The sequence below is a fragment of the Carcharhinus amblyrhynchos genome, chromosome 6 (genome assembly GCF_965287045.1).
Source record: "Carcharhinus amblyrhynchos chromosome 6, sCarAmb.v2.hapA, whole genome shotgun sequence".
Classification (NCBI taxonomy): Eukaryota; Metazoa; Chordata; class Chondrichthyes; order Carcharhiniformes; family Carcharhinidae; genus Carcharhinus; species Carcharhinus amblyrhynchos.
Window position 1 is genome coordinate 70443571 of NC_137329.1, and position 15310 is coordinate 70458880.

The following is a 15310-nucleotide window of genomic DNA, read 5'->3' on the forward strand; positions in this document are numbered from 1 at the left end:
TTCTTTAGGTAAGGTGATCAAAACTGCACAATACTTCAAATGTTCTGTACAATTGTGAAAAGACTGTCTAATTAGTGCCCCCTCCTCTGGATTTGTTCTCAAGCCCTTCAGATTTTTTTGCCTTCAATTATTTAGGCAATTTCCTTATAAAAGTATTAAATTTGCTTCCACTACTTTTACAGGCCATCTCATATTATGACAAATTGTGCAAGCCACATCACAAAGAATTTCCTGGTCTAATGTTATCATTGTTGATCCCCTTCGCCTGCTTCCCTCTGACCGGCCACACAACATGTTTACATCCTTTGTCTTTTAGATGGCATTCTGAGCCCACCCATGCGGGGTGTACCTGGGGGCAGCTGCTGAGTGATGTACCTACCCCTCCCCAGTTGAGAGTGCGGGCCAGGTCATTCCCTGTCCCCAGTGGGAGGACTGCGACTGGAGGCTGGGGATTAAGCTGCAATTCGTCCAACAAGGAAAGGATCCAGCCCACCTGGACAAAGGCAAAAGTAACATTACTGAACATCTTGATTAAAAAAAACATTCAGCTTCAATGACTATGATCTTCATTCTCCTCAAGTCAGAAATCTTATTGCAGTGTGGAGAATGGATTAATGTCATCTTAATTTCAATTTAAAGCTGTGCTCAAATTTTATATTTTTTTCTTTCATCAACAGGAATAATCAGAACTGGAAGAGTTAAATATTAAAGTCAGGAAACACTTCCCACTGTGCGTGCACCTCCATTCCCAATCCAGCTCTCAGTGGATGTGGCTCTATTTTGTAAAATTTAACCCAATTTGGCATTCATTTGAACTGAATTTGGCAGAGTAGGCCGGATGGGCTAAATGGCCTTCCCAAAGGCACCATGCAAAATAAACAATAACATTGTACATTCATCTAGCATCTTTAACAGAATTAAAATAATCCAAGGTGCTTCACAAGAGTGTTAGAAAGCAAAAACTGACACCATACCACATAACGAGGTATTAGGGCAATCAACCAAAAGATTGGTCAGAGGTAGGTTTTAAGTACTGGCTTAAAGATAGAGAGGAGGTAAGGTTTTGAGAGGGAATTCCAGAGTTTAGATTCCCATGTCTTCAAGAAACATCCACTAAAGATGCAGCGATTGAAATCAAGGATGTTTGGTGGGCCAACAGTTTATATAGTGTAGTGGTGATTGCATTCACCTCACACACAAAAGGTCTCCAGTTCGAAAACAGGCAGTGAACGTGAAGATAAGGGATGTTTGGTGGTGATGTGTTACAGGTCACTCCGGGAGTCTGGTTTGCTGTGGCAACATGCAATTTTAGATGCACAGTGTAGTCCAGAGCTATGGATAGTGATGGTCAAGACTCCAAAGTTCTTTCCAGCACATGGCCTGACCAGGACTTGTTCCCACTCTTAATGCCTACCATTGGCTTGCACTGGACAGATTCACAAGTTGATACTCAACCAGTTTGGCCACATTAGAAATGCACCTTCCAGACCTGGAACTCCTGGCTCAGAGGCAAGGATGTCAGCCGCCCCACCACAAGACCCTGACCTGGTGTGAATTAGAGGAGTGCAGATATCTCTGAGGATTATGGGTCTGGAGGAGATTACAGAGATAGGGAGGGCTGAGGCCATGGAGAACAATACTAAGAGTTTTAAAATCAAGGCTTTGCCTGACAGAGAGCCAATGTAGGTCAGCGAGCGCAGGAGTACAGGATTTGTGTGAGTTAAGACACAGGCAGTAGGATAGAGTGTGAGACTCTAGTCAACTGGATGTGGAATAATCAAGTTTGGAGGCAACACATACATGGAAGAGGCTGAGACGGGTGTTGTTACAGAGTTGGTAGCACGGAAGTGAGTTACAATCGCTATCCTACCCGCGGGGTCAGCCTGGTGAGCGCTTACATTAAACAAACAAAACATCACAGTGGTAGCAACACACTTAGAGGAACACAATTCATTAAACTACTTTCTCTTGAAGAACTGGAAGACTTTCATTTCTTTAAGTGCCTTTCAAAACCACACGACATCTCAAAATCACTTAACAACCATTAAAATAGCTTTTCAAGTGTACACACTCCATGTATAAATGATAATGACTAGGTTTGTGCACAAATTGGCTGTTCTTTTTTCCTATATTGCAATAGTGACTACAGTTCAAAATGGCTTTATTGGTTGTAAAGTGTTTTGAGACAAAAGATCACTGAAGAAATATTTTGAGTAAACTAGTATTGATGGTGCTGTAGCAAATGTTTAGGGAGTCTGAACAGGCCACTTGCTGAACATTATCCAATGCTAGGGAGAGGATGGGTTGGGAGCTCATCTTTACACACTTTATGAGAACAACAAGATCTCCATGGTTGTCTCTGGTAGCAGGTCATTAGCAAACATCTCAAAGGGGATGCTTCATCCATTTTGTGAGATCCTTCCCCACAGCTTGTGTAGGATGAGGTCTGTGGGCAAGTCTGAAATGTGGAAAATGCCCATCTTTGAGATTGGCATTGAGAACATGGCTGGGGCAAAGTAAAAGGAGCTTTATACTGTATTGAGTCTGTGGTATATTTGATGCTGACTCTGTGAGTGACACCAGAGATTAGGAGATTAAGTAATGAGGACTGATCACAAAGACTAAGGCTGAAATCTTCTGTTCTTGTTCTTGGCTGGGATTTTCCTGTGCTGCTGAAAGTGAAAAGAGTTTTGGCCAGATGGCCAGAGTTTCCGTTCTCGCTACAGTGGGTCTTGCTACAGATGAGGCTGGAGAATCATGCCCTTCCTGAAGCATAAAAGAGCGAGAAGTGGTCTAATAAAGATACTTAAAGTGGTCAAAATATTTTCTGTGCTAGATAAAGAAACAATTTCTGATGGAGGAAGAATCAATAGTGAAGAAGGTGGGATTTTCTGGTCTGTTCCACTGGTGGGATCATCTGGTCCTGCTGAAGTCGGCAGGGATTTGAATAGTTTGTTGCATCTGGAAAATCCGGCCAACCATCACCCCAAAATGAGGGTAGGACGTGCAGCAGTCAAACCAAAAAACATTTTTTTCACATGCAGGGTGAACTGGAGTCTGGGACTTTCTCCCACAAAAATCTACTCATGCAAAAGGCCATCTGAACTTCTCAAGTCTGAAACTAATAAATATTTATTCAATAAATATTCAATAAATATTTATTTGTACAGGGGAGGCAATGGCCGAGTGGTATTATTGCTGGACTATTAATCCAGCTAATGTTCTGGGGACCCGAGCTTGAATCTCACCATGGGAGTTGGTAGAATTTGAATTCAATAAAAAAAATCTGGAATTAAGAATCTGCTGATGACCATAGAACCATTGACGATTGTCAGAAAATCCACCTGGTTCACTAATGTCCTTTAGGAAGGAAATTTGCCATCCTTACCTGGTCTGGCCTATATGTGACTCCAGAGCCACAACAATGTGGTTGACTCTCAACTGCCCTCCAAGGGCAACTAGAGATGGGCAATAAATGCTGGCCAGGCAGTGATGCCCATATCCCATAAATGAATTTAAAAAAGTATAGGCGATATGGAGAAAAGGCAAGCAAATAGATTTGAGATGTAATCTAGTTAGCTTCTAATTGAATGTTGAAGTGGGCTAGTAGAACTGAATTGCCTCCTCCTCTGTCGATTACACAAACACAAAACCCTTTTGAGTGGGGTGGGGTTTGAAGTTAATCCTAGCATCAGTTTGAAGTTGGTGAAACTGTAGAAAGGGCAGGTTGTGCTGGCAGATAGGATGACGGGCATGTATACTCCCCTCTGTTCTGCATTGGCAGGTGATCATATAGTGAGATTTGCCTTGTTCTTGGGCATATTTGCCCCTATTCTGGGTGACTCAATTGAACGGAACACAGATCTACACAAATATGAGTGGCACAGTGGTTACCACTGTTGCCTTACTGTGCCAGGGACCTAGGTTCAATTTCGACTTTAGGTGATTATCTGTGCGGAGTTCGAACATTCTCTCCGTGTCTGCGTGAGCTTCCACCAGGTGTTCCGGTTTCCTCCCACACTCCAAAGATGTGCAGATTACATAGAAACTAGAATCAGGAGTAAGCCATTCAGCCCTTTGAGCCTGCTCCAGCATTCATTATGATCATAGCTGATCAAATTCAATATCCTTATCCCCACTTCTCTCTTGATTTTTTTTTAGCCCCAATAGTTATATCTAAATTCTTCTTGAAATCAATTTTGGCCTCAATTATTTTTTGTGGTAGTGAATTCCACACATTCACCACCTGCTGGCTGAAGAAATTTTTCCTCACCTCAGTTCAGGGTTAGGTTGACTGGCCATGCTAAATTGTCCATTAGTGTCGGGGGATTAGTAGGGTGAATATTGTAGTTACCGGGAATATGGCCTGGTGGGATTGTTGTCAGTGCAGCCTTGATAGTCCAAATGGTCTTCTTCAGTACTGTAAAGATTCTATTCTATTCTATATTTTCACACTGAGGCTAAGGGCTTGGATTGAACAGTTCAATGGGTTCATTTTATTTAAATGATCTCTCCAATGTAGTCCCTTCAATTTTCAGAGATAGTGATTGCTTGCAGGAATTCCTGCAGACATGGGGGCACCAGGTCAGCTTCAGTGCTTTACCCATGTGACCCTTATTCATGGTTGAGTTGCTCATGAGCTACGCCTCCTAAACTATTCATCTTCAGAAGACAACACACAACAGCCTTCTTTTCATAGCCTCTCAACAGGTCAGGTGACTGTGATCAGGGACAGGCGACCTGACCCCTGGCCTCCAATGCCAGCACTCGTAAACTTGTGAGCTCACCACACACTAGAGGAAATGACCTTCTGATTTGTATGGTTCATTTAGTTAAGCTGAGTCAGACAGCAGGAGAGATTTATGAAAGAAGTCGGAGGTGAAGAACGCCAGTTAAACATCTAGCCCTCCCCCATCTCATGATGAATGACAACAGCCTCTGAACAAGCACACATTAGACCCAAAGCACATGCAAGTTATTTTGGGCCCAGTGATTAAAGGTTTAATTTGTTAAAATTACAAACCGTTCCATCTCCACCACAGGCCAGAATACGGAGGTTTGCGACCTTCCGATACAGTTCCAAGCTGTTTAGGAAATAAGAAATATTTTGTGTGATTCAATGCAACACAAAAGCATTTTAATCAATAATTAATTCAGCAGGGTCAACAGGATGTAAAAAGCTACACAAAACGGCCTGCACGCGTGTATCAATTTGTGTCCGTCAACTCAAAACCATTTTCTAAATTCATTGCAAAGAAACTTTTTCACACAGCAAAATGCAGCGGCTAAAAAAAGGACACCACTTCTTCAACAGATTATTAACAGTTAGGTGTGGAGCGTGTACAGGTGTGGCCATGCACAGTTGTTAGTGTGTTCAGGTGTGAGTGTGCACAGGTGTGAGCGTGTACAGGTGTGAGGGTGTGTATAGGTGTGAGCGAGTGTACAGGTATGAGCATGTGTGCAGGTGTGAGCATGTGTACAGGTGTGCATGTATACAGGTGTGGAGTATGGTCAGGTGTGAGGTATGTGTGAAGCATCTTCAGGTGTGCACTGTACTCAGATATGAGTGTGTGTGTGCATGCTTCTATGTGTCTATGTATGTACGGTTTCATGCGTACATATGTGTTGTGTGCCTGTGTGAGTTCATGTGTGTCTGTGTCACTGTGTGTGTGTAAGTGATTGTGTCTGAGTGATTGTGTGTGTGTCTGTGCTTGTACAGCTGTGAGTGTGAGTGTGTGTGTTTTGCTTGTCTGTCTATATGTTTGTTAATGCTTGTTTTCCTGTGTGTCATGTTTTTGTGTATGTGTGTGTTCATGTGTTTGTGTCTGTGTGTTTGTTAATGTGTCTCTCTGTGGGATTATTTTTGTGTGTAAGCTCTGTGTATATCTCTGTGCCTTTGTGTGTGTCTCTTTGTCTATGTTTGTGTGTCTGTCTGTGTATGTGTGCAAATGTGTGTCTGTATATGTGTGTTCTGTGTGTGTCTCTATGTGACTATGTCTCTTTCTGTTTGTGCATGTGTACATCTGTGTAAGGGGGTGCCTGTATGTTGGTGTGTATTTGTCAGTGTCTTTGTGCGCATGTATGTGTCTGTATTTGTATGTCTATGTGGGTGCAAATGTGAGTCTGTATATTTGTGCCTGTGTAGTTGTGTGTAAGTGTTCATATGTGTGAGTGGGATTATCTGTGCATGTGTGTGAATATGTATGTGTGTGTGTGTGAGTGTCTGTGTGTCTGTGACTAGATGTGTATAAGTGTCTGAGCCATTGTGTCTCTGTGCTTATGTGTCTCTATGTGCATCTGAGTGTGTTTGTGTGTGCATGTGTTGGTATGCTAGTGCTTGTGTATCTGTGTGTGTGTCTGTCGGTGTGTCTCGGTGTGGGATTATTTGTGTGTGTCTGTCTCTGTGTATGTCTGTATGCATGTGTATATGTGAATGTGTATCTGTGTGTGTCTGTGCATGTATTACTGTGTGTGAATGTGTATATATGTGTCTACATGTATGTCTGTGTGTGTGTGAGTGTGTGTATGTGTGTGCATATTTGTGTGTATGTGACTGTGTTTGTATGTCTTTGTGTGTGTCTGTGTATGAGTGGTGATTGTGTGTCTGTGCTGGTGTGTCTCTATGTACATGTATATCTTTGTGTTTGTCTGCATGTGTGTGTGTGTGTGCCTTTGCGTGCATGTGTGTGGCTGTGGGTGTGTTTGTGTATGTATGTGTGCACATGTGTGGGTATGGGTGTGTTTGTGTGGGTGTGCAGACGTGTGTATATGTGTGCATGGCTGTGGGTGTGTTTGTGTGTGTAAACTAGCATTCTTGCATTCAGCACCATTCTGACTTTGGAGATAGCTACAATTCTCACTCTGTCTGCTCTCTCTGACAAGATAGAATGATACATGGCTTGCTCTCTTTAAACAGAAGTGCTAAACTGGGAGCTGTTGCAAATACCTCTGGCTCTAGCCAGACACATAAAACTTCATCACGAACGCCTTCACAGACTCTATCAATAGCATCCATGCTCTGCTCTGAGGTTACAGCATCAAGTGGCAGATCTCAATGAGGAATCCTTATGAAGCAGATACCTCAAACACTTCTCATCTCAATCACCTCACCAATATGATGTATGGTGTGATGTGTACATAGACACCATAGATGTCATTTTGCACCTCTTTAGCTACTGGTATCATCCAAAAAATATGAGCAGCAGGGACCTGAATTCTGAACCCATAATCCTTGCCAGTCAGTGAAGGTTGGAGCCTAGTCTTTATATATTTACAAGCTTTAATTTACAGAGAGATACATTGGGTGGGATTTTCTGGCTGCATTCACCCTGAGGCCGGAAAAGGTCAATGGACCTTTCCATCTTCTGCCCCTCGCCTGCTACAACTGTCGTGGCGGGCGGAGCGGGAAAATTTGCCCAATTATATACTGCACCTCCAACTAACAACTGCACTTTAAACCTGTTCCAATATACAGGAGCATGGTTGAATTTCCCAACTAATTTCCACTAACTGAATACAATTAACAAGCAATTAATATGCAATTAACAAGTTCTGGATTGCTATTCCAGTACCTGAACCATTAGACTACATTCGTCCTTGTCTATTCAAATTGTGAAAACTGTATTCTGTTCATTGATCTATTTTCTATGAACTAAACCCTTTGTTAACTTGGAAATGTCATCTCATAATGTAGTTGGTTGCATGGTCAACTGTATAGTGGTCTGTATTGTCATCAAGGGCTATACGATATGTTCCAGAGATTAGGCAATTGTTTAACTAGTGTTGAAATGTAAAAGGCATATTCATATTCATTGTATACATGTCTTCATAAGGGAGTGACCAGAGAAGTTTCACTTGAGAGAGTATCTGACTCAAAAACCAATAGTTGTGACAAAGGTATATGTTGGTGGTGGTGTATTTAAATGTAAAGTATATTCAGAGTATGGTGCATTCAGTCACATATAGAAAATGCATAGGTGGCAGGTGATGGCTGTCCTGACTTACGCTTCCCTTGGTCCTCCCCGTGAGAGATCAAAGACTTGCCGTGGATTCAGCCACCACATGAACATCTGGAGGACCTTGTTTCCCTGTCACAGAAAATTTGAAAAGAAAAGATGCCCAGTGAAAAAGTAAAATGACAGGGAGTGAGGGAGAGAATGGGACCAACTCATGATGAGTGTTCATAGTTTCCCTTTGATTCAATGTTGATCCAAACAAGGAGAGACACGTGTCACCTTCAGTTCACAGCTGTGCCAGTTACACTCTGAGCACCTTGTATTTATCCTCTCCAGTTGCATCTCCTGTGCACCAGTTCATGGACGAAAGATCAGAAATAGGATTTGAAAGGTAGGGGTAGGGTCTGCGTTGTGTCACATTAGTAGAGCTGTGACTGGCCACAAGGCAGTCAGCTGCATAAAGTGGGTAATTTTTTATAATATAACCTTGATATGCAAGATTATTGCACCCTCTGAGTCTCTCTCCAGCTATCGTACAAATGCACCATTATTTCCTCTCCTCACTCATGTGAAATGGATATTGACAGTTTTTAAGCCATCTGTTAATATTAAAGGCTCACTAAAGGCCTTGAACACACACACACACACACACACACACACACACACACACACACACACACACACACTAGAACATGCATAAACACACTCTCACACATGCCACACACAAACAGACACATACTAACCCACACCGCACATACATATTCACAATCACATCAGCACACACACACTCTTATACATCACATGCACGTGCACACTAACATTCACCACAGACACACACAAATTATCAGATACATACACGGATGCTCTCTATCACACAAACTCACACACACACACTTGCCCCTCAACCATTCCCCCCCCACCACACTCTGCAATCGTTGGCCTCCCTAGCTGATAGCCACCCACTGCCCCCCCCCACTCCACCTCTAGATATCACCCTCAGACGATCATCGTCCAATCACAACTCCCCCCTCCTCCCACCTTCCCTCCTTCCCCTCCACTCCTACCCATCCTTCCTGGTTGTGAGGTCGATCTTGCTAAATATCTGGGGCCCGTGAGATCACAAGAGGCGAAAAACCAGGCGTGAACCCAATTTTTATACTGGCTTGCCCTACCGATCGACCAGTGAGGATCCGGTAAGATTTTCCCCATGATGTTTTGCTTTGTTTTCCTGACATTCTATCTCTCCTTGTCATTGCTGTTGTACGATGTCTTTCAGTGTCAGAGGTTTCAACAAGTCGAATATCCAACGTAATTGTCTCTTCCTCATGAATAATGTGGAGAGGCTTCTGTTGCAGAATGAGGGGTGTTTCAATATATCATTAGGAATTGGTTCAAAAGTTTGATTGGAGAATTTGTTCCCTGCTCTCAATGTATGTTTTATGATTTGGACAATGTTCCACTAGCTTGTTTGCCAGGATGGTGCAGTGCAGATCTATAAGTTGAATAACATTCTCTTTTAAGAACTCTTTGAATTCTTGTGAGGTCCGTTGTCACTCACTAATTGTTAAGGGAATACAAACCTACTAAAGATTTCTCCTAACTTCTTGACAGTCTTTTCCAATGAAGTAGACTTCATTAAAGAAACTTCTGGCCACATTTATTGAGCATCAACCATTCTAAGAACACGTGTCCTTTAAAAGGTCCTGCAAAATCTACACGCATTAATTGCCAAGTCTCCTTTGGCTAATCCCATGGAGTGGAGATGCCGGCGTTGGACTGATACAAACACAGTAAGAAGTCTCACAACACCAGGTTAAAGTCCAGCAGGTTTATTTGGTAGCAAAAGCCACTAGCTTTCGGAGCGCTACTCCTTCATCAGGTAAGTGGGAGTTCTGTTCACAAACAGGGCATATAAAGACACAAAGTCAATTTACAAAATAATGGTTGGAATACGAGTCTTTACAGGTAATCAAGTCTTAAAGGTACAGATAATGTGAGTGGAAAGAGCATAAAGCACGTTAAAGAGATGAGTATTGTCTACAGACAGGACAGTAAGTGAGATTTTGCAAGCCCAGGCAAGTTTGGGGCTTACGGATACTATGACATGAACCCAAGATCCTGGTTGAGGCCATCCTCACGTGTGCGGAACTTGGCTATCAGTTTCTGCTCAGTAACTCTCCGTTGTCATGTGTCATGAGGGCTGCCTTGGAGAAGGCTTACTTGAAGATCAGAGGCCGAATGCCCATGACTGCTGCAGTATTCCCCAACAGGAAGAGAAGACTCTTGGCTAGTGATTGTTGAGCAGTGTTCATTCATCCGTTGTCATAGTGTCTGCATGGTCTCCCCAGTGTACCGTGCCTCAGGCCATCCTCTCCTGCAGCATATCAGGTAGACAACATTGTCTAAGTTGCAAGAGTATGTACCGTGTACCTGGTGGATGGTGTTCTCATGTGAGATGACGACATCGGTGTCGATGATCCAGCACGTCCTGCAGAGGTTGCTGTGGCAGGGTTGGGTGATGTCGTGGTCACTGTCCTCCTGAAGGCTGGATAGTTTGTTGCAGACAATGGTCTGTTTAAGGTTGTGCGGTTGTTTGAAGGCAAGAAGTGGGGGTGTGGGGATGGCATTGGCAAGATGTTCGTCTTCATCAGTGACATGCTGAAGGCTCTGGAGAAGATGTCGTAGCTTCTCCGTTCTGAGGAAGTGCTGGATGATGAAGAGCACTCTGTTCGTGTGTCCCATGTTTGTCTTTTGAGAAGGCTGGTGCGGTTTTTCGCTGTGGCACGTCGGGACTATCGTTCAATGAGTCGAGCACCATATCCTTTTCTTATGAGGGCATCTTTCAGCATCTGGAGATATCTGTTGCGATCTTCCTCATCTGAGCAGATCCTGTATATACAGAGGGCTTGTCCATAGGGGATGGCTTCTTTAATGTGTTTAGGGTGGAAGCTGGAGAAGTGGAGCATCGTGAGGCTATCCGTGGGCTTGCAGTACACTGAAGTGCTGAGGTGACCGTCCTTGATGGAGATGCGTGTGACTAAGAATGCAACCGATTACAGAGAATAGTCCATGATGAGTCTGATGATGGGATGGAACTTGTTGATGTCATCATATAGTTGTTTCAGTGATTGTTCACCATGAGTCCAAAGGAAGAAAATGTCATCGATCTATCTAGTGTATAGCATTGGTTGAAGGTCCTGTATGGTGAAGAGGTCTTGTTCGAACCTGTGCATGAAGATGTTGGCATATTGAGGTGCGAATTTGACCCCTATGGCTGTTCCGTGTGTCTGGATGAAGAGCTGGTTGTTGGAGGTGAAGACATTGTGGTCCAGAATGAAGCAGATGAATTGTAAAATTGCATCTGGAGACTGACAGTTGTTGGCATTGAGTACTGAGGCAGTTGTAGCAATGCCATCGTTGTGGGGGATGTTGGAGTAGAGTGTCAAGACATCCATTGTGACGAGGAGTGCTCCTGCTTCGACTGCTCCATGTGTGCTGAGCAAAGCAGCCATGCCCTACGGACAAGTTCTCTGTATACACAAGATCTGCTCAGATGAGGAGGATTGCAACAGCCACCTCCAGACGCTGAAAGATGCCCTCATAAGAACAGGATATGGTGCTTGACTCATCGATCAACAGTTCTGATAAGCCACAGCGAAAAGCTGCACCGACGTCCTCAGAAAATAAACATAGGACTCGGCGGACGGAGCACCCGTACAGACTATGCTGAGAGACTTTGCTGTTGCACTTCTCTCACACTCCTCAACCACCTCAGACACCAGCTCTACAGCAAACACTGCATCCTAGAAACCAATATAGAGTCCATATTCTCAACTTGCGCTCAGGCCATAGATCAGCTGAGAAACTCTGCCAACCAGGCGAAACAAAGCAACTATGCTATCTATATGCACACCAAGAACAGGAAACTTGAGAAACTCGTCATCACAACCAGCAACAACCAATCATGCCCCAATACCACAGCAGAAAACAGTACCACTGTCAACTTGTCAGACTACACATTTCAACCAGATGAAATCGAAGTTCTCAATCGAGAGCTCAATCTCTGCCCCATCACTAAAATTCGACCCCATCAGTCTTGCAACAGACACAGAGGGATTCATCAGGTGAATGAGGTTGCGGAAGTTCTTTCACAAACTCCAAGAGGCCAACAGCGAACACAACGAGACAGCCAATGAACCAGAACAGCCAACAGAGAGATCCACAGTGCAGCAACTGAAGAGGAAAGAGTCGACTTGGACAACTCCAGAAGGCTGCTATCCTCGACTTGACATGTATGCCCAAGCTGTCAGGAGGTGCAACAACACCAGATTCGTCACAAGACGACCCCAAAATTGCACTCACAAGACAACCCCAAACATCACCCAAGCACAATGCAACGCCATCCACGCTCTCAAGACCAACCACAACATTGTCATCAAACCAGCAGACAAAGGAGGGACCATCATTATACTGAAGAGGATGAATTACTGCAAAGAAATGCACCGACAACTGAACAATGAGGAACACTACAGGCAGTTACTGGCAGATCTGACCAAAGTACACACCCGTCAACTCAACAGACTGGTCAAGACCTTTGATCTGAACCTTCAGAGCGCCCTCCATGCTCTCATCCCATTTACTCCCAGGGTTGGAGATGTCTACTGCCTCCCGAAGATACACACCCAGCCATCCCATCGTATCGGGCAATGAGACGCTGTGCAAGAACTCTCTGGCTACGTCATGGGCATCCTGAACTGAAGGCAATAATGTTCGAAAGGAAGTTGGAAGTGGTGGCGGTGACAGAGACTTGGTTAAAGGAAGGGCAGGACTGGCAGTTGAATGTTCCCGGGTATAAGTGCTTCAGGCGTGATAGGGGTGGGTCGCTGAGAGGTGGGGGAGTGGCGTTGTTAGTTAAGGATTGCATCATAGCAGTGCAGAGGGAGGGAGGTATAGAGGATATAGGAATCGAGTCGCTTTGGGTGGAGTTGAGGAATAGGAAGGGAGATGTTACTATGTTGGGTGTGTACTACAGACCGCCCAACAGCCCGAGGGCTGTGGAAGAAGGGATAAGCAGGGACATTCTAGATAAGTGCAGGAAGAATAGGGTGGTGGTAGTGGGAGATTTTAATCTCCCCGGGGTAGATTGGAAGGTGCCGAGATCAGAGGGTGCTGACGGGGAGGAATTTGTACAGTGTGTAATGGAAGGATCCCTGGAGCATATGTGGATAGCCCGACCAGAGAGGGGGCTATACTGGACTTGGTTCTGGGGAATGAGCCTGGGCAGGTGGTTGACGTTGAAGTAGGAGAGCATGTGGCTAACAGTGACCACAACTCTGTCTGGTTTAAGATATTAATGGATAAAGATGAAGCCTGTCCTAAGGGGAGGGTGTTAAACTGGGGGAGGGCTAGATACAACCGGATTAGGCAGGATCTTAAAGATACGGACTGGGGTAAGCTGTTTGATGGCAGGTCGACGCTGGGTATGTGGGAGTCTCTCAAGGGAAAACTAAAATCTTTGCAGGAAAGACATGTGCCGGTCAAGAGGAAGGATGGGAAGGGTAGGATTAGAGAGCCGTGGGTAACTAGGGATATTGAGGACCTGGTCAGGAGGAAGAGGGAGGCGTACATTAGATCTAGGCATTTGAGGACAGAGATAGCGTTAGAAGAATACAGAGAATGTAGGAGAGAACTTAAAAGGGGCATCAGAAAGGCAAAAAGGGGCCACGAAATGGCTTTGGCGGGTAGGATTAAAGAAAATCCTAAGGCATTTTACTCCTATGTTAGAAACAAAAGGATGGTTAGAGGGAAGATTGGTCCTCTCAGGGACAGAGGAGGGGAACTATGCTTGGAGCCTGGGGGAATGGGGGAGATCTTGAATGAATACTTTGCGTCGGTATTCATGCAGGAGAGGGGCCTGATGTCTGGTGCTGTGCTTGAGGAGTTTGAGGATCCGTTGAGGGAAATAGTCATCACGAGGGAAGAGGTGTTGGGACTTTTAGACAGTATAAAGACGGATAAATCTCCGGGGCCTGATGGCATCTATCCCAGGCTGCTAAGGGAGGTGAGGGATGAAATTGCTGGGCCTCTGACGCAAATCTTTGTCTCTTCTTTGGACACAGGTGAGGTCCCAGAGGATTGGCGGATTGCAAATGTAGTACCGTTGTTTAAAAAGGGTCAGAGGGATAACCCAGGGAATTATAGGCCGGTGAGCTTGACTTCAGTTATAGGCAAGCTAATGGAGAGGATCCTCAAGGATAGGATGTATGAACATCTGGAGCGCTGCAATCTGATCAGGGATACGCAGCATGGCTTCGTTACAGGGAGGTCGTGCCTTACGAATCTAGTGGAATTTTTTGAAGAGGTGACAAAAACGGTTGACGAAGGACAAGCCGTTGATGTCGTCTATATGGATTTCAGTAAGGCGTTTGACAAGGTCCCTCATGGTAGGCTGATAGAAAAGGTGAAGGCTCATGGGATACAAGGCCAGGTATGTAGATGGGTGGAGAACTGGCTTGGGAGGAGGAGGCAGCGAGTAGTAGTGGAAGGCTCCTTTTCCAATTGGAGGTCTGTCACCAGTGGTGTGCCGCAGGGCTCGGTACTAGGACCTCTTCTATTTGTGGTATATATTAATGACTTGGAAGAGGGGGTAGGTGGTGTGATCAGCAAATTTGCTGGCAATGCAACAGGACATAGACAGGCTGGTAGATTGGGCAGATAGATGGCAAATGGAATTTAATCCGGAGAAATGCGAGGTGATGCACTTTGGCCGGAATAATGTGGAGGGGAGTTATACGATAAAAGGTAGAACTATCCGGAGTATAGATACGCAGAGAGACCTGGGGGTGCAAGTGCACAAGTCCCTGAAGGTGTCGGTGCAGGTGCAGAATGTGATGAGGAAAGCGTATGGTATGTTAGCCTTCATAGGAAGAGGTATAGAATATAAGAGTTGGAGTCTGATGTTGCAGTTGTATAGAACGTTGGTTAGGCCTCACTTGGAGTACTGCGTCCAGTTCTGGTCACCGTACTACCGGAAGGATGTAGAGATCCTGGAGAGAGTGCAGAGGAGATTTACCAGGATGCTGCCTGGTATGGAAGGGCTGTCTTACAAGGAAAGATTGAACGAACTTGGGCTGTTTTCCCTTGAGAGACGTCGGCTGAGGGGGGATCTAATAGAGGTTTATAAGATTATGAAGGGGATAGATAGAGTAAATGGTGGTAAGCTTTTTCCACTATTAGAAATGGATAGAACGAGGGGTCACGGGCTTAGGGTGAGGGGGGCTAGGTATAAGACAAATATTAGAGGGCAGTTTTTCACGCAAAGGGTAGTGGGGGTGTGGAATGCACTGCCGAGTAAG

General features: G+C 44.7%; 1 protein-coding gene across 1 annotated transcript in view; it reads right to left on the bottom strand.

Annotated features, from left to right (window-relative positions):
* The window catches only part of dgki (diacylglycerol kinase, iota), a 265844-nt gene that overhangs the window by 206917 nt on the left and 43617 nt on the right, over positions 1 to 15310 (bottom strand). Inside the window, exons 8-10 of the mRNA XM_080191667.1 lie at positions 8005 to 8087; positions 5024 to 5084; positions 380 to 493 (exon numbers count right to left, since the gene is read on the bottom strand). Coding sequence (XP_080047793.1) covers positions 380 to 493; positions 5024 to 5084; positions 8005 to 8087 — 258 coding nt within the window. The remainder of the gene's footprint in view (positions 1 to 379; positions 494 to 5023; positions 5085 to 8004; positions 8088 to 15310) is intronic.